This window comes from Rana temporaria, chromosome 4 (genome assembly GCF_905171775.1).
Source record: "Rana temporaria chromosome 4, aRanTem1.1, whole genome shotgun sequence".
Classification (NCBI taxonomy): Eukaryota; Metazoa; Chordata; class Amphibia; order Anura; family Ranidae; genus Rana; species Rana temporaria.
Genome location: NC_053492.1, coordinates 224,365,619 through 224,390,393, shown reverse-complemented (window position 1 = coordinate 224,390,393; position 24,775 = coordinate 224,365,619). Strand labels below are relative to the sequence as shown.

General features: G+C 40.3%; 1 protein-coding gene across 1 annotated transcript in view; it reads right to left on the bottom strand.

The window, feature by feature from the left end:
• LOC120935697 (collagen alpha-1(XIX) chain-like) overlaps window positions 1–24,775 on the bottom strand; it is a 335,822-nt gene that overhangs the window by 168,874 nt on the left and 142,173 nt on the right. The window contains exon 9 of the mRNA XM_040347751.1: window positions 14,289–14,342. Coding sequence (XP_040203685.1) covers window positions 14,289–14,342 — 54 coding nt within the window. The remainder of the gene's footprint in view (window positions 1–14,288; window positions 14,343–24,775) is intronic.

The window sequence follows — 24,775 nt, the reverse complement described above, 5'->3', positions numbered from 1 at the left end:
CTACTAATCGTGGTGAAACATGTTGAGAATTGTCTCAGTTGGCACATTCTGAAACTGCATTGTATAATTTTCAGATGGATTTTTATTCTGTCATCTTAACTTTTATAAATAAAAAATATTTTGATATACACGTGTCAATTCTGCACCTTAAAAATCCCAAGTTCTTATCATTTTCTTTGTTAAAAAGTTGGTTGTATGAGACTGTTTTTTTCCTTTTATCTTGTTTTATGTATTCAAACGTCCTCTGCAGCTCTATGAGGTAGGTACATACAGTTACATGTAGGTATGCAATAGGTGCATGTTTATGACCATGTACCTTAACATGAGAAAATAGTTATAATAGTTGTATGAGTAGCAATAGAGAAGTATTAGTTATAAATAGCTATTTTTGTAAATAAAGAATTAATTCCTTAATGTCAGTGCTTTTCTCGACTATTGAGTAGCATGATTTGAGTATTTGCATGCTTGCCTGTTTGGATCATTGAAAGGTACGAGCTAAAGTGAGTTAAATAGTGAAAATGTAAGGTATATTTATGTATGTGTGTGTGTGAATGTTTAGTTGACGCAGTTTAAATGTGTATGGTACTGGTGGCATGTACCATGCGAGGAGATGGCATACCCTGACAGTGCACCCTGGTGCCAAAATATTTACAAATGTCAGGTGAAGAGGCGGACTTGGCTCTCCTGGAAACAAGATTGTCTCTTGTGAATGGAGAGGGGCATGGACCCTTGCAAGTTGGAGCCCTGTCACTGCCGAGGCAGCCAGCACATTTGTCAGTGTTGTGGCAGCCATTTGACAGCTTGATCAAGATGCAGCCTAACTTGAAATGGCATAGTGGGTAGATTAAGGTATTGACTTATTGGTGTATTCACTCTTTGCAGGTTTTATTTGTAACTTGAGTTGGGTGTCATGTATGGACAATCTATGGTTAAGTAATATTCTTCTGTTCTTTTTCTGTGCTGTTGGTCTGCCTACATTTTAAGCTCAGTGCCATAATTGCATGGAGTGAGGGGCCTTTGGCCACTCCCCTTCTTAACTGACAACATTTAAAGTCAAGCATGCTGGTGAGCAAAACCCATTAGCAGGCTTGCACCTAGTGTATCTTGCTGCAGGTGCTAAAAAAGTTATGGGGTAGGAGGATATGTGATTGTATTCCGTTTGTAAGTATTTTTAAAAAAATGTAATGATAAATTGGTGTCTGAAGGTGTTGCACTAAGTTAGTGCTCTGTCTTTTTTTGTTTTCATAATTGGTGATTTATGAATACTGTTTTAAAAAGGGTTTACTGTGCTGTAACTAGAGTGAGGGCTTTCTACATGGTTTATTCCCCTTTCACCATAACATTTATGGTTACACTCCCTCTCTTTTAAAATATTGATTTTGGAAATGCGTCTAGTTATATCTCAAGTTCAAACAAAAAATAATGTGCAAAGCAAACTGTATTCGGATTCTAAAATGTGTAGATAAGGCAGTGATGTCTATATTCCCTATGCTGAACTATCATGTGCACTGCCCATGCTCTTTACTCTTCTACTTTAAAACAGACATAAGACTAATCATATAATACAATAAATCCTTTCATATTTTCAAGTTAGGAGTTTGAGAGTTTCTCTCAGTTGAATTTATGGCAGTTTAATTCTTTTGTGCATGATTACAGAAATCTACAAAATATCTGAGACAGATAAGGAACTAGTGCCATGTTTAACGTGGTTTTTAAATATATCCATACTTGGCACTAACAAATATCTGGCTTTTTCAACAGATAAAAGTACATTTATGAAGTATGTGATTGCCATAACGTTTTTATAGGTATCATTTATACACTTATAGTCAAAAAGGCTGAAAACCAACAATGTGTTATATTCATTTATAAAGCAAATCATGTTTGTAAGGACTGCTCTTAATGATTGAAGAGGCATAATTTGGATAGCTCTGGAAACAGACACTTTTTACCCAGCTCATGCACCAGCCTGCACTTTAAAATGCTTATTTTCACCTACCATGGGTAAAGCCAAGCACAAGACATATTACTCAGTCACAACAGGACATTCATTCATATAACAACCTCTATGTGGACTTTTTTAAACTTCTGCCTCCAAGGCCCAGGTGGCTGCAATGGCACCACTCCCCACCACACCTTGCTCTTCAGACCTGCAGTTTGAGACATGCACAGGACATCCCTTTTCTACTGACTTCTACCTCTACAAAATCAAGTGCCAGTCAAACCCTGCCACCTTCTGCAATTGTCCTTTCTACATGACCAGGGGTGGCAAACCACATAAATGACCTGAGTAATCCAGCAACTCCAGGGACAGACCTACCCAAAATACCACACATGTGGCTGAACTCCTTTGCTCCCTGGATCAGTGGGTAAGGATTCCTTGGGCCACATATCACTACATGCAGCTTTAATACAGTCTGTGACTCTTCTCCAACAGCCAGCTCTACCACTCAGAAGCACAGAAACCCCAGAAGCAGACTTAGGGGGCCTGCAGAATAAAGAGCACAGGGGACTCCAATCAAACCTGCACACGCTGAGGGGACCCACCCAGGCACAGGTCAAACATTATCAGCTATGTTTAGCCCAAAACCCCAATAATGAGCAACTATAGACTGTTCTATCACAGTCCACTGAGCTGGTCATAACCAGTTCTTGAAGAAGTCTATTCTACAATTTCACAGCTCTTACTGCGAAGAAGTCTGTGTGCGAAGGGTAAATATTTTTTCCTCCAGGCGTAAATAGTGCCCCCTTGTCCTTTGTAATGACCTCAACGTGTATGTATAAATAGTGATCAAATTCCCTCTCAATTGTCTCTTCTATTTAAAGAGAGACAGTTATAGGTTGTTACAACATTGTTCCTTTTTCCATGCAAGTAAATGCCTAGTTCCTGCTACTGGCTAGGAGGATGCATTTCTATACTCTCTCCAAGACATCTGGAAACCTTCATAAATAACGATAATGTTTTCTGTTTTGATGTTTCTCTATTTTTCTTCCTTCTCCTATTGACTCTTTTACCTCCCCAACCCAATTGGGTGAATGTGTAATTCAACACTGCATGAGGCATTCTCTTTTTTTCAGTGCATTCAGAAACAGTGCATTCAATCCTGCACATTGGGGTAGCAGTAACGACTACACCTCTTACATACTATCACTATGGCTAGAGTGTTCTCTCAGTGTCAAAGGGCTTGATTCTAACGATAAAAAGGATGTTTTCCCTTCAGAAACTTAAAAGACAAAAAGAAAATGTAGTGTTTCTTTAAGAAACGCACCTAGATCAGGCTGGTAATTTCACATTTAGAGCTAAACATTACCCAGAAGTTTATTCTACCATTGATCACAACTGGGAAATCAACTGGGTTGGCCATATACTCTTCCACAGGGACACATCTATTCAATTTACTCATTAGAGTTGCTATAATTTTACAAGGTCATTTGAACAAGCTCCCTACCATCCTTTTAATTTTTATACCTCCCACACCTCTCAAATGCCTCTTCCTAAACGTGTGCTAATGTGTTGTTCACATTGGAATATACTTATACTATACGGGCCATGAATTTATTCTACCAATTATTAAACACTGATGGATTGCCTACCTTTTTTAGATTCTCAACTCCAACAGCTCAACAGTCCTGCCACTTTAGACAGCTAGTTCAGAAATATATCCCTTTTACCATCTGTCATGTGTTCCATACAATGGAATACCAATACACTTTATTATTTAAACCTCATCATACTCACAGGATCAACTTTTTTTTGTAAACATCTCCCCTTAGAGACTTATGCAGAACTCTGTACTGTCCATCAATTGGTCAGATAATGGATTTATCACTCTGAACTTCAAACTCTCCCCCGAACTCATCAAATACACTTTTTTTTACTGGTGAAACTTAATATGGTCCCTCATAGCTTCACAAATGGGCAGCATATGAATAAGTTATAAGTGGCATTGTATCTTGGAAATATCCACATTTAGGAAAAACAATCTAGTAATTTGATCTCAACTCACTTAACAATTCTAAAAGTCAAGTTGCATGCCTGTCCAACACTCTATCCTGCATCTTACTTTTGTTGAAGATGTCATTGGGTTTCTGTGTACCATATCTTGTGGTCCTGCTTTGGCATTATGCCTTTGTAATCAATGTCCTGCTTTCCAAACTAGCAACATCCTCAATGTCTTTAGAAATGATAACACACTTATTGGGATTCCCAATTCAAGGTATAGAAAAGATGAATTGAAAAAAAATGTATTTCCCACATATTCCTAACAACATGTGGTAGATGCAAACTAACAACTCTCACTTCTTTGTATGATCCAATAAACCAGATTAAAGAAGTACAATTAATAGAAAATGTAACAACAAAAATATAACTCATGAAACAAATGTAATGCTGTGTGGAACACTTGGGATTCCTACTTCATTCAGAACAAGTGCCAGCTCTTTTAGTCTCACTACAGCTGGGCACACTGGGTGTTTCCCCCTCCTCATAATACCCATGCTCCACTTTCTTCTACCAACTTTCCCACTGACTTATTTTCCCTTTTTCCTAAAGCTTCTTCTCTTTCCTATAACCTACACAGGACTACAATAATAATGTTTACCCTCTGTATTGACAGGCATGGTCACCAATAGGCCAAATGATCATGTAGCAGCTATTTGACATTCTAACTGTATTGTCAGCCTAGCCAGATCTTTCAATGAAGGGACACAGTCTGTCAGTTCTGTTGGAGTAAGTTCCTCCCTCCCCTTTTTTTCCTTATCTCAGTCTGACTTATCTCACAGTGAGGAGTCACAGTCAAGACAGCCTAATCTGTCCTTTCCCCTACTTCTTCATTGGCAGAGGAAAGACAGCCAATCAAGGGAATACTGTAGGAGGAAAAAAGGAAGTGTGCTATATGAAGTCCCAGCACAAAGCAGCCTGACTGACTTAAGGTGACAAGACCGCAAATTCCAGGCTGCACTGCAGAGAATTGTGGGAGAGACTATAAAAGTACAGGGCCGACTAGGCCCAGGGCTCTTTGTTTCCTGGATCCCGTCATGTGAACACTATCCTGTCGCTGTGAGAGGGGGATTGCAGCCTACCACGTGGTGTACCACGTTCCAACCCAGATGAGAGGGGCCTGGCTCTTCTTGCTGTTCATCTGACATCAATTCAGTACCACTTGGGTCACCCTGTCAATCTGTGTACTGAGCTTCACATTGGGAGACCAATATGGCATATCTGCTGCACGAATGTCGCTACATAAGCTACTGTCCAGAAGATATCGAATCGGCCTGGTCGTTGGTGAGAGGGCAGTCGCCCTACATGTTAAATCCTCACGATTCCCGTGGACACTTTGCACAGACATATCTACCTTAGGAATACTTTACTGAACCTACTTTGAACACTGTGCAGAGACACCTTTAGTTCTCCTCATTTTGAGAAACCAATCGCTCACTACTACAGCTTATTGGATAAAAGTTAATGAGCCCCTCCATGCCAGTTTAGACCATCAGATCTGCAATGGGAACATTACTGTCATTGCTGCTATAAGGGCCCTTATACCACTACCTTTAAGTCAGACCTCTCAGAGTTAATGGTTAATAGTTTGACCTGGGTTTCCCCTTTAGTATTGGTAATATCTACAAGTACTCTATAGATTTGAGGAAGGTATTTACAGATTATCTGCCACTGACTTTATTGATGCTGTCTATTTGCATATTTGTTTGAGCACTACAAAAATCACTTCAACCAAATCCTGGTTGTTTGTCCGGGATCTGGCTGACCAATACCATTTTGATTTCTTGCTGCCTAAGTAAATAGAAAGAAAACATTAATACTTTAATTGTATCAATGTGTCATTACTGTGGTATTCTATTAATCACATTGCCAGGTGTGACAGAGGGGCTGAACCAATTTGAAGTGATTCCCCCTGAAGGAGCTGCTTAATCACATGACCTAGTAACATAGTTAGGTTAAAAAAAAACCAAAAAAAAAACCCATCAATTTAGTCTAATCAATAGGAAAAAAAACAAGAAGAAAACCTCAATGTACACCATCATATATCCACAGTTGATCCAGAGAAATGCAAAAAAACAAAACAAAAAAAAGCATGATCCCCCAGGAGGCAATCATCAGATGTTGCAAACATAAAGCTCATACAGTGATGTAAAAAAACAATCCCACGGTGCACTGCTATCTCCAAAGTGATGTCTGAGTTCCAAAGAAAAAACATTCACCCAATAAATATGCCACTTACCAGCTCCTTAGAATTACAGAAGGTCTATCTTGCTTGTGGCTATTTTACCCAGCCAAGGCCTTTAATCCTCCAATGAAATCAAGTTGTTGATCACTCGCCACTCATGGAAGGATGCCATCAGATTAAAATTCCCAAGAAAGACATAAGGCTTCCATAGTGTAAAATCTCCAACATAGAGTTTATTTTTAATTAATAGCACTTACAGAAAAAAAAGTTAAAACATGTGTGAATAAGCCAGCCTGCTTGAAAGTGGCAGCCCATCCTTTTGGGACCTGCAAAAATGTGGTGCTGTCAGCACATCGCTCCACAAAATTAGGTTGTCGACACTATGGAAGCCTTATCTCTTTCTTGGGAATATCATCTGATGGAGTCCTGCAATGAGTGGCAGGCGATCACAAACTTTATTTCACTGGGGAAATAACTACTTCAATACTGTGCACTTTCCCTCCTTCCTGCCCAAGCCAATATTTAGCTTTCAACACTGTCACTTTTTAAATAACAATTGTGCGGTCATGCAACACTGTACCCACTTTGATATTTTTTTCCCCACAAATAGAGATTTCTTTTGGTGGTATTTCATCACTTCTGGGGTTTAAAAGATCAAACATTTTGAAAAACAAAAAAGTTTTTCTTTGTTTCGGTTATTACATATTGTAAATAAGTAAGGTTTCTCCTTCACTGATGAGGCTGCACTGATGGGTACTGATAAGGTGGCACTAATGAGCACTGATGAGGTGGCACCAATGAGGTGGTACTGATGAGATGGCACTGATATGCGGCACAAATGGGTACTGATGGATACGTATGGGTGACACTGATGGGCACTGGTAGGTGGTATTGATTGGCATATGCGGGCACTGTCTTATGGAGCAGAAATTACGGTAAATAATAGACAATATTGCATTTCCTGAAAACTCCAAAATAAAACAAAAAACAACTCTGTGCACACAAATTACCATCACATTTTACTGCAGCCACTGAAGAAATACTGTGATGTTTAACCCATGCTGGAGCATGCACATGTCAACCAAAAGTTCTTAAAAAGTCCATAGGCTCTACACAGGTTAGAAGAAAAAAGTAACAAAAATATTTTAAACAAATCAATAATTTGATCCTGTTTTACTTACAGTGCTTTGCATAACGAACAATACTTACTGGCCCAGATTCACGTAGATGCGCATATCTTTAGGCGGGCGTAGCGTGTCTCAGATACACTACGCCGCCGTAACTTAGTGAGGCAGGTCCCGTATTCACAAAGAACTTGCGCCCTAAGTTACGGTGGCGTAGTGCAACTGTGCCGGCGTAAGCCCGCGTAATTCAAAGTAGGCTGGTGTGGGCGTGTTGTATGCTAATCAATCGTGACCCAACGTAATTGACGCTTTTAACGAACGGCGCATGCGCCGTCCGTGAACGTATCCCAGTGCGCATGCTCAAAATTATGCCGCAAATAGTCAATGCTTTCGACGTGAACGTAACTTACGTCCAGCCCCAATCACGGTTGACTTACGCAAACGACGTAAAATACGACGCTGTTCGTACATTTCCGACGTCCATACCTAACATGACTTACCCCTGCTTTATGAGGGGTAACTTTACGCCGGCGTATGTCTTACGTAAATGATGTATTTTGATACGCCGGGCGCACGTACATTTGTGAATCGGCGTATCTAGCTAATTAGCATATTCGACACGGAAATATACGGAAGCACCACCTAGCGGCCAACATAAATATGAGACTTACGCCGCTCATATCTAGGCAACTGTGAGGCGTATCTCATTCTATGAATCAGGCACTGAGTTGCGACGGCCCGCACTCAGAGTTACGACGGCGTAACTCCTTTGTGAATTCGGGCCACTGTATTTTTTGGCGTATAACACTCACTTTTTTACCCTGGAAATAGAGGGTAAACTGTGCCTGCGTGTTATACGCAGGGGGCTATGGAAAGTTTTTTCCTGAAACTTCCCTCTTAACGTTAGGGTGCGTGTTATACGCCTGTGCGTGTTATACGCCGATAAATATGGTATATAAAAGTTTAGATCCACTTTGAGACATTTTTTGATTGATTGCTTTGGACAACCCTTTTACTTTTGTTTCTAGCATTTGCGCATTCTATTCAAGTATTGATACTTCTTAAACTGGGAAAATCTATATTTAAAAAGCTGTTCATGTTTAACTCCTATTGTGGCCTTACTAGGTACAGACACATAGACATTGCTTGTTATAGGAGTAAACTAGACTAGACTTAAAAAAAACAGATGTTTTAATGAAGTAGCCGTTTAATCTTTCCCTTGCTTAAAGATTTCCAGTTTCAGTGAAAACTGAATGCACACTTACACTGAATTGACTTAAAGTATGTTTTTCACATCTTCTAAATCTCAACATAATGGCAGGCCAGCTTTGTTTTCATAAAAATCTCCCTTCCATTGAGAAGATATCTGTGTAATGCACATCATAACATTTTCCTATCAGCAGGGATTCTCTGAACTACTTTTCTTTATGTTTGTAGCACTCATCTCACTGTCTGATGCAAGATGTATATTATGATTTATTTTTTATTTATCCACAGTCTTCAAGCTTGCCTAGAACTGGAGCTCATGACCTCTAATACATAAGGTCTCACTCAAACTAGGAACGTTTAGTTCTGATTATATGCAGTGTACTAAAATAAGTGTAGTGTTACTAAATGGTGCCACTCACATACTGTACCTAAACATTTCATGATTCTATGTTTATCATGGTTTAATCTCTTGTGTAAAACAGTACATGCATTTGTGATCAGTTTATTTTTAAATTAAAAGGATTGTGACTGGTGTATACCGATGTGTTACATATTGATGAATACATTTGTTAAAACTATGTCAGCTGTAGCACTGGCACAGGCTTTTACATCCAGTTCCCAGCACAGATTTCAACCACCATCTTGCAACTTTCTGCAGACCTCCACTCTTTTTAATGATAAATGAAAGTTTCCACAGGGCACACTGCAACTCACAAATGCACAACACTGTATCCCTGGTCCACTGATCTGTGGATTTGTGTCCTAGGGAGATTCACAGATTCATGCTCTACAACCTATACAAACTTGAAATAGAGTCAGATCCAAGAGATTGCCGACTAGAGCCATAGGCAAGGGTTAGATGAGTTGGTGACGACTTACTTCCTACAATTCTCCAAGATACCCACAAACATCACTGATGACCACATGCATTATGAGGTTACAGACTATACCACTAGCCAATCTTCCCCAGTGTACAATACAGTTGTTCTTCTGCATGACTTCTAGTGTGCAAGAGAGGCTTTAGTGTAATGTTGAACAATGTTACTAATAAGCCCAGTGTTGTCAAGCACAAGTATTGAAAGGTTAAAATTATTAGAAATAAAAATAAAATAAAAAGGGTTGGATAATATAATGGTTTCAGCCATCCATTCTTCATACAATAGAATAGTCACCCACCATAAATTTAGGACCCTACCACAAAAGCCAATAATATGTCAGCTGTTCATTTAAAATATCTTTAAAAATAAAATGTTTAGGCATCTATTGCTGTTATTTGTTTATGGTGATGCTCTACTCACAAAATTAAAATTCTACCATCAGTGTCACATGTCATCACTGCTATGAGAGGTATCCACTGTAACAAGGTCATCGTGCTGAAACAGCAATTAAAAAATATTATTTTTTTTAAATAAAAAAATAATATCCACGCATTTATTGGTGTTACTGCTGTACTCTGGTTTCCAAAAAAAGCAATTTTTTTTTTATTTTATTCATATTTTATATTTTCATATTTTGACAAGGAAGAGCTACCGTTACCAATACCCAATTACAATATACACTAAGCTTCCTGCAAAGGGGTTTAAAAAAAGTTAGGTTCTTTGATATTTGCTATTCATTAAGGAAGCACATTTTGCAGTCGATCCATATAAATTGCAGGTGAATTGAATCTACACCGATTCGCTCATTACTCATCATGGTAATAAAAATAAATCACTGGCATGAAAAGTTCTTGTCTGATATTGATATAAGAGAACAACGCTAATTATCTCACCCATGAACCTGTGAAGAATTTCATTTTTATAATTCTTGTTTCCAGAATAACCTTTGCTTTTTGTATGTTTTATATAGGAAGATAAACTAAAGGATTTGTAGTACTGTACAGCTTGCTTTTTTGTTGCAGTACAGGATTATATCTTCATTTTGAGCTTCAGGATCTCAAAAACAGATTTGATAAAAGTTTCAGTTTTATATTTGGGTAAATAAGCTCATTCATACTTTAGATAGATGCTGTTTTTCAACAGGAACATTTATTTTACATGCAGGTGAGAAAGAATTGTCCAGCTCCTCATATAATAAAAAATATGGGTTCTAACATTTTGCTACAATTACTTTTGCAAAATAATTTAAAATGCATCTTATACAGTCAGCCACAACCCACCTTTTTATTGGTCTCAGGAGCTATGACTAGTCTTACTTTATCATGCACAGGTCTATAATTCATTGGACAAATATGCCACAAAAGCTCCCAGAGCTAAGATCATCAATTCCATGATGGTTTGACTGTTTTTTTATAGATTAATTTTTCTGCTAAAACAAAGATTTCCTGGTTGTATTTCTGCATGTATTTTGAGACAATTTGCGACTTGTTTTTATATGTGTACATTATTGTAATGCATTGTATGAATATATATTATGCATTATTTTAAAGCATGTATCAGACAAGATGGTAAAGAATAATGCATTTGTTTTGCTTTATGTTAGATTTTATTATTGCATAAATTGAATGTTTCTTCATACCAAACCCTGAGATCACTCCTCTATCCTACAAAGGGACCTGTCTATATTGTTTTGTGAAGTCAGGGACCTTGCCCAACGTGCTTACATATGGTTGTTCTTTACACCTGTGCTTATATAAATATGTGTTATCATGCATAACATGTGGTATTTGTGCATTGCTATTAATTATGAATGGCACCCCAATGCACATTTACAGTGCAAAGAAATACACCTGCCTTTAAGTGCACCACAATGTACTGACTCACAAGATCCAAGCTTGAAGATCAGCCAATGTGAACTCGGATCCTGCACATCTGCAGAGATTACATGACCAAGTGCCTAGGTCTTCACTCATGTCACCGGGATTAAAGCAAATCTCCCAATGAAGGGTTAGTATTACATCATATCAATTATTTTTTAAATATCTATCCATTTAAAACCATTAACTTAATTTAAGGTTAAAAATGGAATACAGGTTGTTTTGTTATAAATCAACATTTTAGGTAATTTAGTAAATACGCTGCCATTTCATGGGTGAATTCCACAACCTTATTTGAGGTACTAGCCACAGACATCGGCCTTGCTCTACTGCAATGAGCCTTCAATGTAAATAAAATAATGTTTTTACAGCCAGGTCGAGATACTAGCAAAACATTTAATCAAATCATAGACAAAAGATATCAGCCAAAAGAGATTTAGGGTTTACTGCTATTTAGATCTGAGCTTTAACAAAAAACGTAATTGATCCATCATTCAACAACTCATGTCAAACTCAACTCCTCAAAGAGGCCCCTATGATTAAGCCTCATCACAAGGAGAAACATGTCAGCAGAGCCTTTGCGTTCAGCAGGAGTTGTTTGCTGCATTGAACAGTAATGTTATTCTTAGAATCACATTTATTTTTAATCAGGGGAGAGACATACCCCTGTTGAGGCTTTTGCACCCACAGCTGATCCTTGTAGCAATATACCTGGAGTGGGGCTATCTCTTGCAATGGAATACTCTGAACACATCAGTCAACTACAGAGTGTGTTTAAAATGCTGATGCTTTGATTAAGAACCTATAAAATACAAAAATACAAAATACAAAAATATCCCAGTACTCATACAAGCTAGTCAGCAAAAAATAAGTCTACATTACTTTAACAAAGTTAAAAACAGAAGTTTTGTTGTATACATTTGCAAATATATGTGGAAACCATGCTGCCCAATCAAGAGGTATGGTCCCCAACTCTAATCTAGTAGAGCTACTATCAATAGAATTATAGCACAGCCTATTCCCCCTTAAAAGGTGCAGGGACACAACAGAGGCCCAACACAGCGTAATGGCAGCTGAAGACTTCCAGTGTGATAAATACTGGACTTGTGGTATGTCACTGCATGTTTAAGGAGGAATGGACTGCCTCCAGGCACACCCGATCTACATTTATTATTTGCTGCTCTATTTGTACAAAGATGAAAGCTTTATTAGACTACTGTTACAAATCACATTGCACAGAGAGACCTAGATGAAGCAGTGTGGCTTCTATATATATTTGCAAATGTATTGTTTGCAGTGCAAAAGCCGCCTCTGTTTTAATTCAAATTGCTTCTCTGACAACAAGATACTTTTTAACACAATGTCCATAGTGCAGATGAAGGTTCCTGGCGCATGTGTAAACTGGCATCTGGCCCGCAAGATGTGCATAGTCGTAGGCATATGCCCATGCAAGTGTGCGCATGCATGTGTACTCCAGACGCTTGCCTGCCACTAATGCTGTTGCCAAATGGGCTAAACAGGCTTTTGTATGGGCTCATTGCTGTTTGGTCTGCAGTGTGTTCTGTGAGTTTGATTCCTGTGTGGACCTCTGACCCTGACCCGGCTTGCTTCTGACCTGCGTTTGCTTGCTACCTGCCCCATTTTCGACTTATCTCTGGATTCTGCTTTTGCCTGATCTACCTCACATTGCTGACTTGGCTTGTGAACAGACTATCCTGTTGTCTGCTGTCTATGCCTGATCTGCCTGACTGTTACCAACCCGGCTCGTCTGACCCTGCACCCTGCTCATCCAGCCTGCTACAGCTCTTCAGTCCAGCAAGCTCTCATCTGTCTCCTGCTTCCAGCTGCTTACCCACAGTTTGCCACCAGCCAAGTTCTGTGCCAGCTCATCTGCCCCCAGCCTGTCCTGCTGCCACATACATCTGCGGACTAATGCTACACAGACTACTGGACTGATTATAGGCACTCTTATTTCGCCATGCTCCTGTGGCTGCTGTTTCACTTCCAGTAGCCCCCAAGCCAGAACTGTACTAGAGTCCTTCCTCTCCACGTCAGGCTCACTGACCAGGTACATGACACCTGTTCTCTTTGTATTTTTCTTTTTTGTGTGAAACACCTGGTGATCCTGGCATGAGAGCACATTCATCTCAGCATGCTCCTTTTTTTACTGTGCTGGGAGAACAACCTGCCTGTCCTCCAATGGCCAAGACTTCTGCTGACAGTCTTCCCCCCACACTGGGAAGATCAGTGTACTACTGTTTCTTCTCCACCTCTACAATCCCCTTATGCATTTATAATGATTATATATATATATATATATATATATATATATATATATATACACACACACACATACACTCACACAGTATGTGTATATATATATATATATATATATATATATATATATATATATATATATATATATATATATATATATATATATATATATATATATACACACATACATACATACATATACTCACACAGTATGTATATATCCATCTATATATAGATACACACACACACACACACACACATGTGTGTTGCCTTTCATTTCTATTTAAGCGGAATGGGTTGTTTTACAAGGTGAATGTTCACTTTTACTTTAAAAAGATTTTTGCTATATGGACTTGGTTAGAACATTGTTTTCTATACTTTGTGCAAAGATAAAAACAGGACACATTACCTACATTTCAAAGTTACAAGCACCCTGTATATTTCAAAGCAGTCTGTATGGTCATTACAGAGCTAGTCATATCACAAGCCAATACAGAAAAGGATATTGTGAAAAGAATATACACAAATAATTGAAAATGGTACCATCTAATCAAAAGGGACTGAACAGACCTATTGTCATTCATCTTTTCAAAGCCTGTGCTGAAATTAGAGCCTTTTCAAATAGCAGAGTGTTCTCTTCAAATCTCTCAATGGAAATACATTGAAATAAAAATCACACCAAATATACTGCATCCGGTTGTCAGCAGTGCAAGAATCACACAAAAGCTTTATACTTACAGGAGGTCCAGGTGGGCCATCTTTGCCAAGGGACCCTGGTTTCCCTCTTCTTCCCTAGAAAATAAAACATTTAATTGTAATTGCAATGCTTTTTGAGCAGGCCATGAATAAAAGCAATTAAAAAAAAATCATAGTGCTTATTTAGAAGCTCATAAAAAGATTCCAGCGGTGACATTTTTGCAACATCAATCAATTCTAATAGCATCTAGACAGTTTTTGATCACTATACTTAACAATGAATATGAATCAAAGAAAGGTAAATTGATGCAGCATTTCCTGTTATTCCCACACATAATATGTATTGATTTAGCTTCAATATAATAGCAAAAGCATATTGATAATGATCAAAGAAACAATCATTGGTCAAAACTGTCATTGTTAGTAATAACTGTTAAAATATGCCAGTTTAAAATAGTTATCTGATTTTTTTTCCCCACCAGTTATCTGATTTAATGTGCATTCAGTCTCAATTAAACTGGGTCTAATGATACTACTGAAGTGAAATAAATATTTCTTGCTTATTGATGATTGTTGAACTACAGTCATCTATCACTAGTACAGACCCAGCAGCACCTGAATTGAGAAGCTCAGCAATTCCACCAGAAGCTTTGATCAGAGAGCAGACACTGTCTAGAAAATCTTACAGCTGATGCCTCATTACTTGTTAGACCAATGGTTAACAAAGGTGACTATATTAGTGAGCTGTGGCTTGTGTGAATTCATCAGCCTCTAGCAGGCTTGGGTGCAAAAAATTCATTTATTTTCACATTTCGTTTTTTCCAAATAATTAAAAGTGCAGTTTTAAAATGTTCAGTTTCTACAAAACAGTACAAAAAAAGTCATGTTAATACTATTCTGTTTAATATTTTTTTCTAAAAAGGAATAACAAGGCTGTTGTCATTATTCAGATTATATGATTATGTTCTTGGACATATATTTGTAAGCAGTATGACTATACATATAAAGATAGGTTTAGTATGTTTAACTTTATACAACACTGCTGCTATTGCAATTATAGCCTAGGAAACATGAATTATTATTAACTTAGGGAGTTTTAATAAAAATCAGTTTTATTAAATTAAACACGAGCTGTTAAAGCTGGGCTACAAAAAAAGGCAGACAGAATGAAAAGTCTAGTCATCAGTATTGCTTGTTTTCTCCCTGCAGGTAATCTTTCCCCACTACTGTTTTACAATGTCATCTTCTGCATTTTGTCTGTGTGAAGGTGACCATCTTGGTAGAGTGTCAGAACCTCTAGCCATAGAACAGTGAGCATCACAGTAGTGACATCACCAACCCCCCCCTCTCCAAATCTTTTTTTTATGCTAGCAGTCAAAGGTAGCAATACATTAGAACTTCTATTGCTGATATACATGTAGTGATAACCCCGGAGGAGCTGCTTTAATTTGTTCAGCCATTACTTTGCCTCTCAACCCCAAGAGTGGTCTCAGCCCCTCTGGCACACCTGGCAATGTGATTAATAGAATACCACAGTAAATGACACACTGACACAGTTCAAGTATTAATGTTTTTTTCCATTTACTTAGGCAGCAAGAAACTCAAAATGGTATTGGCCAGCCAGATCCCAGACAAACAATCAGGATTTGGTTGAAGTGATTTTTTTTATAGTGCTCAAGCAAATATGCAAATAGACAGCATCAATACAGTCAGTGACAGATAATCCGTAAATACCTTCTTCAAATCTATTGAGTACTTGTAGTTATTACCAATACTAAAGGGGAACCCCAGGCCAAACTATTAACCATTAACTATAATAAGAGGTCTGACTTAAAGGTAATGGTATAAGGGCCCTTATAGCAGCAATGACAGCAATGTCCCCATTGCACATCTTATGGTCTTCACCGGCATGGAGGAGCTCATTAACTTTTATCCAATAAGGTGTAGTAGTATGCGATAAGGCATACAAAACAAAGTGCTGGAGAGATGTCAATCTCTTCTTCATGCAGAGATGCACTCTAGTGGGGGTGGCCTCTTACTTTGCGGTAATGAGACAACCGCATATAATGTAAGCCTGGGGTGACCGTACGTCCCTTAAAATACTGGACCAGTATTAAGTCTTTGTCCCTCAGCAGCAGCAGGAAGAGTGTAAAAGAAAGGGGAATCCCAGATAGTATAGTACGTTTTTAAATAGTGGGTAGTTTTATTCATAAAACAGTTAGGGTACTCACAAACAAAACAAGTAAAAATTCTTCTCTCCTACGAGCAGCGAGCTCGTCCGCTGTCATCAATGAGAGTGCTTTTCCATCCTGGAAAGGCACTCTTCATTTTTGACAGCCGACAAGCTTGCTGCCTTCAATGGTCCTGCATTTCCTTCTGGTCTGATTTGATAAACTGGGAGTCCTGGCAGTTGCCTTCAAATGACATAGGACTTCAACTTCCAGCGGTCAGCCAACTTTTGCTTCCCAGGAACACCTAGGTATTGCAGCAGTACCTTGTCACCCAGTTGTAAGCCTTGCACCCGCAACCTGAGGTCAAAGTTTTTTTGTTCCTCAACCCTTGGGCATCTGAAGCAGCTTGGGCCTTGTCATATGTGGTCTTCAGACTCTTCTGTAAGCGTTCTACATATCCTCTGTGGGAGGTTGCTGAGGTATGGTCCGAGGATGTGCCAAAGGCCAAGTCTATTGTCAGCAGGGCCTCTTGTCGAAACAACAGAAGATAGGGAGAGTATCCTGTGGCATAATTTGCGGTGCTGTTATAAGCATGGTGTAACGGCACCCCAAATGGGAAAGGGGTTAAAGCCAAACACAAGGCAGCTACCGACACTCCACAGTCAGGCGAACAAGACCCATAAGGATAATTCCCCCATTAACGAGACACAGCTCTGTTTTCAGGTTCCAAACAGGGAATGACTTTATTGAGAAATACAGGCTCTTATATACAATTTAGGATACCACAGGAGATATGGCCCGGATCAACCCACAACATCACACAATGGTTACATAATGAGACACCAATAAACATTATTCTGAGTGTCAATTCATGCCTTAGCAGACAACAGGTGAGCTAATTAACTACAGCTGATGACTCAGACACATGACCTTTAGGCTAGCCTTGCCGTCTCCTAAACTCCAATCCACATCACCACAGTAGCAGACTTATTTACCACAATAGACAAGAGAATGCAATCACCCCCCCACCTCATCGCAGCAAGCTTATAGTAAACAACAGCCAACACACTATATATATATATATATATATATATATATATATATATATATATATATATATATATATATATATATATATATACATATACATACATACATACATACATACACACACACACACACACACAATGTATACCACATTAAATCTGACTAGAAAAGATCATAGTGGGGTTTTCATTCGCCCTGTGCCCCGATTAAAGACACAGAGTCATCTACACATAAGAGGCGTCGGGGAAGCTGAAACAGGAGTATCTCACACTTTCTAAGAGCTTCTGGGTTCCACGGGCCCTCCTGTTACACATGCACATTAGCAGCTATATGCTTGCTCCAGTGTCCCAAGCATATCCAGGAGAGCTCTGTTGAATCTCTCTGGCTGAGGATCCCCTTGAGGATGGTACTGGTGGTTCTGAACTTTCTAATGCCTAACAGGTCTAAAAGTCTCTTTAGGGATACGTCGGGGCAGGCCATAGTGCCCAAAAAATGTCTCCAGTAGGAGCTTGGGCACCGTGGATGCTTGTTGGTACCTCATGGGAAATGCCTGGGCATACCAAGTGAAGGGGTCAGTCACTACCAGGATATTCCCTTGTCCGCTAAGGTCAGGCTCCATCACAGAAAGTCGTCAATGAACACCAGCTCCATGGGTCCTTAGCTCCTTTGGATGCACCTGATGCAGGAGTGGCAATAGCCCTCAACTTCAGTCCACATGCAGGGCCAGTAGAATTGGTCCCTCACCAGGCGAAAAGTCCTCTCTGGCCATGGTTGTCATGTAGAGTAGTTAATACTGTCTCCCTATGTTTTTTCCGGTATAAATAACTGCCATTTATCTTCAGGATCATCAGAGGGGCCCCTTCGATAGACCACCCCCTGGTGCAGCTGCAACTGATCCCATTCTCTGTGCAACAGGCGTATATCCTTCAGGAAGTCAGTGAGGAACAGGTCAGGACACTGGCTCTCCAAAGCCTTCAATGGCAAGCTACAGAGAGGGTCTTCCAACTGATCCCTTCGCAAGTCCTTCTTAGAAAAGCTTTGGCAGACCTTCATTCCCGACCTGGGTGACGTTGCAATAACTTCTGGGGGCACCAGCAGCTGGGCATTCTGCTCCTTAACATAAGGTGCGCTCATCCCTTCAGGTGTCAGCTGGGCCCATTCCTCTGGAGGGTCTCTGGAACAATGGGGCCTACTTGACATAGCATCTATGTCTTTGTTCCTGACCCCGGTCAGTACTTCAGGCTAAAGGTAAACCCTGGTAAGGCAGCCAACCAGCTAGTAGTGAGGATGTAGGTGAGATGATTATTGTTGGTCTTAATCATTAACTCTGCTCCATATAGATAATTCCTTAGTTTATCCATTACTATCCACTTGAAGGCTAGAAAACTCAAGTTTGTGTGTGGTGTAGTTCTCCTCGGTGGGTGCCAAGCTCTGACTTACATAGGCAACAGGTCGTAGGTGGCCATCGTGCTCATGCACTCCGTCTAACCCATCTCGACTGGCGTCAACGTGTAGTTCATATGGCTTGGTTGGATCTGCATAGGTCAGTAATGGAGCAGTTAAGGCTAAATTTCAGCTGCCTAAAGGCCTTTTCACATTGGGCAGAACACTGTTCCTGAATGAACTCTGGGTTTTCTGGGCCCTTCAGCTGGTCTGACAGGCTTCGTCAGATCTGGGTCCTAGTCTTCCTCTTTGCTTTTAAGCTCATTGAGTGGGCAAGCTATTTTAGCGAATCCCTTGACTAATCTTTTTTTTTTTCAAATTTATATATTTTATTTTATATACAGAAATGGAGGAGTTAATAAAGTTAACACAACATGATGATTAAGAGAAGGTGAAGATACATAGTCATATTCACACTGCCTCAGTATATTATATATATATTATATATATATATATATATATACACACATATATATATATATATACACACATATATATATCATCCCCAATTATAAATATCCTTAGATTAACAATGTTCTATCATATTGAACAATATATGTTCACCCTATATTTACCTTTATTTCTCTTTCTAGTTTTGTATTAATCTTTAAAACAAAGGATATCTACCCAGAATTTCTCTATTCCCCCCCCCAAAAAAAAACCTAATCCCCCCCCTTTTTCACAAGAAGAGATGGATGGGTCAATGTTCTATTTCGCCTCCCGTGCAGGTACACATCTCGTACTGGGGTATCTTCACTCCCCACTTATCCCCTCTAACACCCTCTTCCGAGTACATAAATAAGTTCCATCATGTCCATCATGTCCATGTTTGAGTATATTCTCTTTTATTTTGAGCTGAGAGGACTAGATCTTCCATAGCTCCTAGGTCTCGTACTCTGTTGAGCCAACCTGCAATTGAGGGTGGTCTAGAGTCCCTCCACCTTAAGGTTACCCCAATTTTAGCTGCATTAATTGACATAACACTGATATATTTAAGGTCTGCACCGGGGTCATCTGGTATCAAGAATTCTGTGAATCTTTGAGAGATTCTACTGATCTCCAACTAGTATTGCCACATTTTTTCGCAAGTCCAAAATATATGCAGTAAGGTTCCGCGCTCTATCCTACATCTCCAACATTCCAAGTTTTCAGTGGAGAATTTATGGAGCCTTACTGGTGTATAATACCATTGTGTCAGAAGTTTATAATTGAGCTCCTGGATCCGCGTGCAGATCGAGGAGTTCATTGCCAGTACAATGATACGTTTACGCTGGATTGGGGTGAAGGTCCTAACCAGATCTCTTTCCCATTTGCTAATGCCTGGCGTCACAAAATCCTCTGGGTATGCATTTAGCAACCCATACATCTTAGAAACCACTCGTGAGAGTGGTACATCTTCTTCACAGAAAACCTCCAATATTGTCAATTGCCGTTGGAAGTCTAATGATGATCCCAAGTGCCTAAAAAAGAAAAAAACAAGAAAAAAACGAAAAAAAAAAGAAAAAAACAGTGCAGCGCTAGTGAGTGATATTGTGCTCATATAAATTAATAATAAACAAAAAAAGTCATTCTGGAATAAACTGAAAATTTAGCCAGAATAGGAAAAAACATAAAAATGCAGATGGATATATGAAGAAAAAGTCTTAAAAAGCCACGAAACAAAGTTCATATGACTCTATCCAGTAATTTTCCTTGTGAAAGAGAAGTGGATTGTGCAGACAATGTGAAAGACTCTTGATTGATGTGAGGTAAGCTGTCACCAATACACCCGTGAGGAAGGATAAGATTGCCTGCTTACCAGATGAAAAGACTGTTTTGCATCAGTCTAATAGGGCCTGTGGGAAGTCTGGTCTCCCAATAACTTAGCCGTCAAGATAACCACGGTATAGCTCAGCATACAATCCGAAGAGTCATAAACCAAAAAAAAAGAGAAGAAGGACCTCTCATAGCGTATAACGTTTAAAAATAGAAGAGGGTTTAATAAAAATTGCACTTACAATTAGGCAATATAAATACAGCATGGATAACAAAACGTCTCCGATCTCTTGTTCCGATGCTTCTCGCTACTCGGTCAGGAAAACACAGCCGGCGTTCAGGACGGAACGCGATGACGTCACGGCACCCTACGATCGTTTCGTCGCTAATGGACTTCAACGGGGGAGTAAGCCGGGTTACTTATTGGGAGACCAGACTTCCCACAGGCCCTATTAGACTGATGCAAAACAGTCTTTTCATCTGGTAAGCAGGCAATCTTATCCTTCCTCACGGGTGTATTGGTGACAGCTTACCTCACATCAATCAAGAGTCTTTCACATTGTCTGCACAATCCACTTCTCTTTCACAAGGAAAATTACTGGATAGAGTCATATGAACTTTGTTTCGTGGCTTTTTAAGACTTTTTCTTCATATATCCATCTGCATTTTTATGTTTTTTCCTATTCTGGCTAAATTTTCAGTTTATTCCAGAATGACTTTTTTTGTTTATTATTAATTTATATGAGCACAATATCACTCACTAGCTCTGCACTGTTTTTTTCTTTTTTATGTTACCAAGTTGTTGTACACAATTTAGTGCTAGCAGCTATTTACATTTATAATTCAATATTTAATTTAGCGCAGCGTCAACCTTTTGGTTTTTGTTTATTTCTATGATCCCAAGTGCCTGCCAAAACTTTAATTCAAAGGGCCCTCCTTGTTTCATCAGCAAGTCCACAGTCGGCCAAGTTCCCAACTGTAAAAAATGTGACACCTGGGAGACTAATTTTTCTTTAATATTGCTAAATGCTCCTACTTCCATACCTGGTAGAAAACTAGGATTCCCCAAAATGGGGAGAAAAGGTGATTTACCTGGTGAGAATATGGGGTCTCGGCATATCTTAGCTGTAATTTGCAGCGTCGGACCGATGGTAGGATGTCTCTTTAAAAGGGATGGCAGTGCCGTATAGCACTAATAACTAATCTTCTGTAATAGGAACAGAATCCCAGATATTACCCGAGATGGTCACATTAGTAGGCCTCGACCAGGAGGTGACAGCTTCCAGTTTCTGGGGGTCAGTGGCCACTCCATTGGCAGGAATCATGTGACCAAGGTAGTTGACCGAGGGTTGATAAAACTGGCACTTCTCCAGAGACAACTTCATCCCCTCATCATGGAGTTTCTTGAGGACCGTCTCCAATCACTCTTTGTGCTCCTATAAGGTCTTTCCAAAGACAATGTCATCTAGATACACCAACACTTCTATCAGGTTCATGTCACTATCCGTCTTCCCCACGAGCCTTTGAAAAGTGGCTGGGGCGCCGGACAAGCCCTGAGGCATGCATCAAATTCCAAGAACCTCACAGGGGTAATGAAGGCAGTCTTCTCCCGATCCTCAGGATGCATTGGGTTTGATAGTACCACCATCGAAGAGGCATATGGACTTGGGGACTCGGATGGTACCTGCTCTCTCAAGTTCGGCCAGTTGTTCACGCAGGTCTTCCATGTCCCCTAAAGGAATCCGTCTGACTCTACGAATGGCTTATCTTCTTGTAGGTGGATCTGGTGGTTGGCACTCTTTGCACATCTCACATTGAATTCACTCTTTGAGAATTCAGCCTGCAATCTCCGGAGCCGAGTCTTGGCTCTCTTTCCATTCGGATGAAAGAGGACTGTTCTTCGGATAGAACTCCTCGATAGGGATCCCATCCATTTCTCCCCCCACCAAATCAGATGGTGGGACTGGGGTAGCCGGATTTACTTATCCCAGCAATATCTGAGCTGGCATCTTCATTATGTTGCGGACACTGACCGAGATCCTCACATGACTTCTCTACACGGCTTTGGTTGAAACCACTTTGGGAATCATCTCCACTCCCATGTCTTCTCTCTGTATGTCTGATTCAAGGACAATGAAAGGGCCTGGTTTCCAATTTAGTTTGACAGATGCCCATAAACAGGCCACTTTACCAGGCCGTAACACCTTCTCACTTTGATCCAAGCACCAGATCTTTCCCACTCCTTCAGCTGGGGCCTTCTGTTCATGTACAAGGCACTTATAGGCTTGTTTCAACATGGGGTGCACACGTGTAGCTGAAGCGTGCGGCTCTTGGACAAGATCAATATTAGTCCCGATGATGAGAGAACTTACTGGCCCCTGGTGGGCGAGGACAGACCACTGCCAAAGTGTTCAAGGTCTCAGCTTTCCCAGCTAAAGAGGGATCGAGTCCCAATGCCCCATATCGCTAGCTCTTCCAACTTCTGGAATGGCAGGTGCTTGAGGTGCCTGTCATAGAAGTCTCTGTAGAGGAGGGTCACTTGAGCTCCGGCATCCGGTAGGGCCTTGGTGTAGACTCCCTCTACTTGGATGGGGACAACAGGAGAAGGGCCCCCAGCTTGTCAGGGAGCTTAGAGGAGGCCTTGGCCTGTTCAGTGGCTTGTATCCGCACTCCTCTCTTGTAGAGATTTTGATCCGGTTTCAGTCTTTGCCGAGTTCTGGGAGTCTTGTGTGCATTAACGCTTTGACGCCAGACAGCCCGATTTAAAAGGGGCAGCACATACATAGAGCGTATTATACACCTCAAAAGATGTTCCAGTTTCGCAGGAGGCTGCGATGCAAAATGCCAGAGATGTGGGGATGATAGGGGAGACCTAATACACATGGTTTGGAGGTGCCCTAATTTATATCAGTACTGGAAACAGATTGTAGAAAAGATAAATGCGGTGTTTGAGACATCTCTGCAACCGGAGGTCAGGCTGTGTGTATTGGGTCTCCTGGAAGAAAGGTGAAAGGAGACATACAAACGGCAATAATGAGGTGTTTGTTTCAAGGAAGGAAACGTATCGCGCATAAGTGGTAAACCCCCCTACAGTGACAGAACGGAGGAGGGTGATAGAAGATACTGTTGCAAAAGAGTAATTTATATACACTAAGAGGGGAAATAAAAATACATTTAAAAACATGTGTAAACAATGGATAGAAGTGGAAGCACGCTGGGTGGGTGATGGATAAGTGAGGATGGTGTGTGGTTGTGGGGGAGGGGAGTATGGAAGGCAAAATGATTGGGGGATAGGAAAGGGGGGGTAGGGGAATGCGTTTTATTTCTGATATTTTACACATGTATTATTGTATATGAAAGGAAAATGGCTGTATGGCTTTTATGTGGAAAAAGAAAATAAAGAATATTTGATATTAAAAAAGGGGACAGCGCACTGGGTCACTCGGAGGCAACAACGGGGGCCCTCTGAGAGAGTTTCGACTCCCGCTGCTGTCTCTTCACGTCTTTGGAGCTAGCTGCTGTAAATGGACACCCGGTTGGCTCCTTTACCAAGGCCCTCTGAACTTTCCCACCGGCTTCTGGCACTTCACTTCAGGCTTCACATGTCCCACTCCTCAACAGAGGCAGTAGATGGAGACGGAGGCACACTTGTCTCTGTGAAACTCTCATTGGTTATCTTGGGGATTTTCATCGCCAACAAGGTCATCGTCTCTATTACCTATGCCATCTGAGACTTCAGGGTGGCTATTTCAGAGTTGTGCTCTACTGCCCCCATAGACCCGACTTCAGCCAGATATGCAGAGGCTGGATGAACAGCTACTCACTTGTCATTGAACATGGCCTCCTCTTTTCTCACTACAGCACTTTGATGAGTACAGGGTATTTTAGGGACATAACACCCGCAGAGGTCTTAAGCTGAAGCCAGACTGGGTCAGAGCACAGGGCCCCTTTAAGATTTGCTGTATTCTGGCCTGATTCATGGCAGAAGGCATCATTCCTTTAGCACAATCTGGTATAGCATCTTGTTCAGCCGTCTGCCGCATGGGTGCAGGAGCTTGGCACTGTAATCCTGATGCAGCAGCCACTAGACACAGTTATGATACTATAGTCACA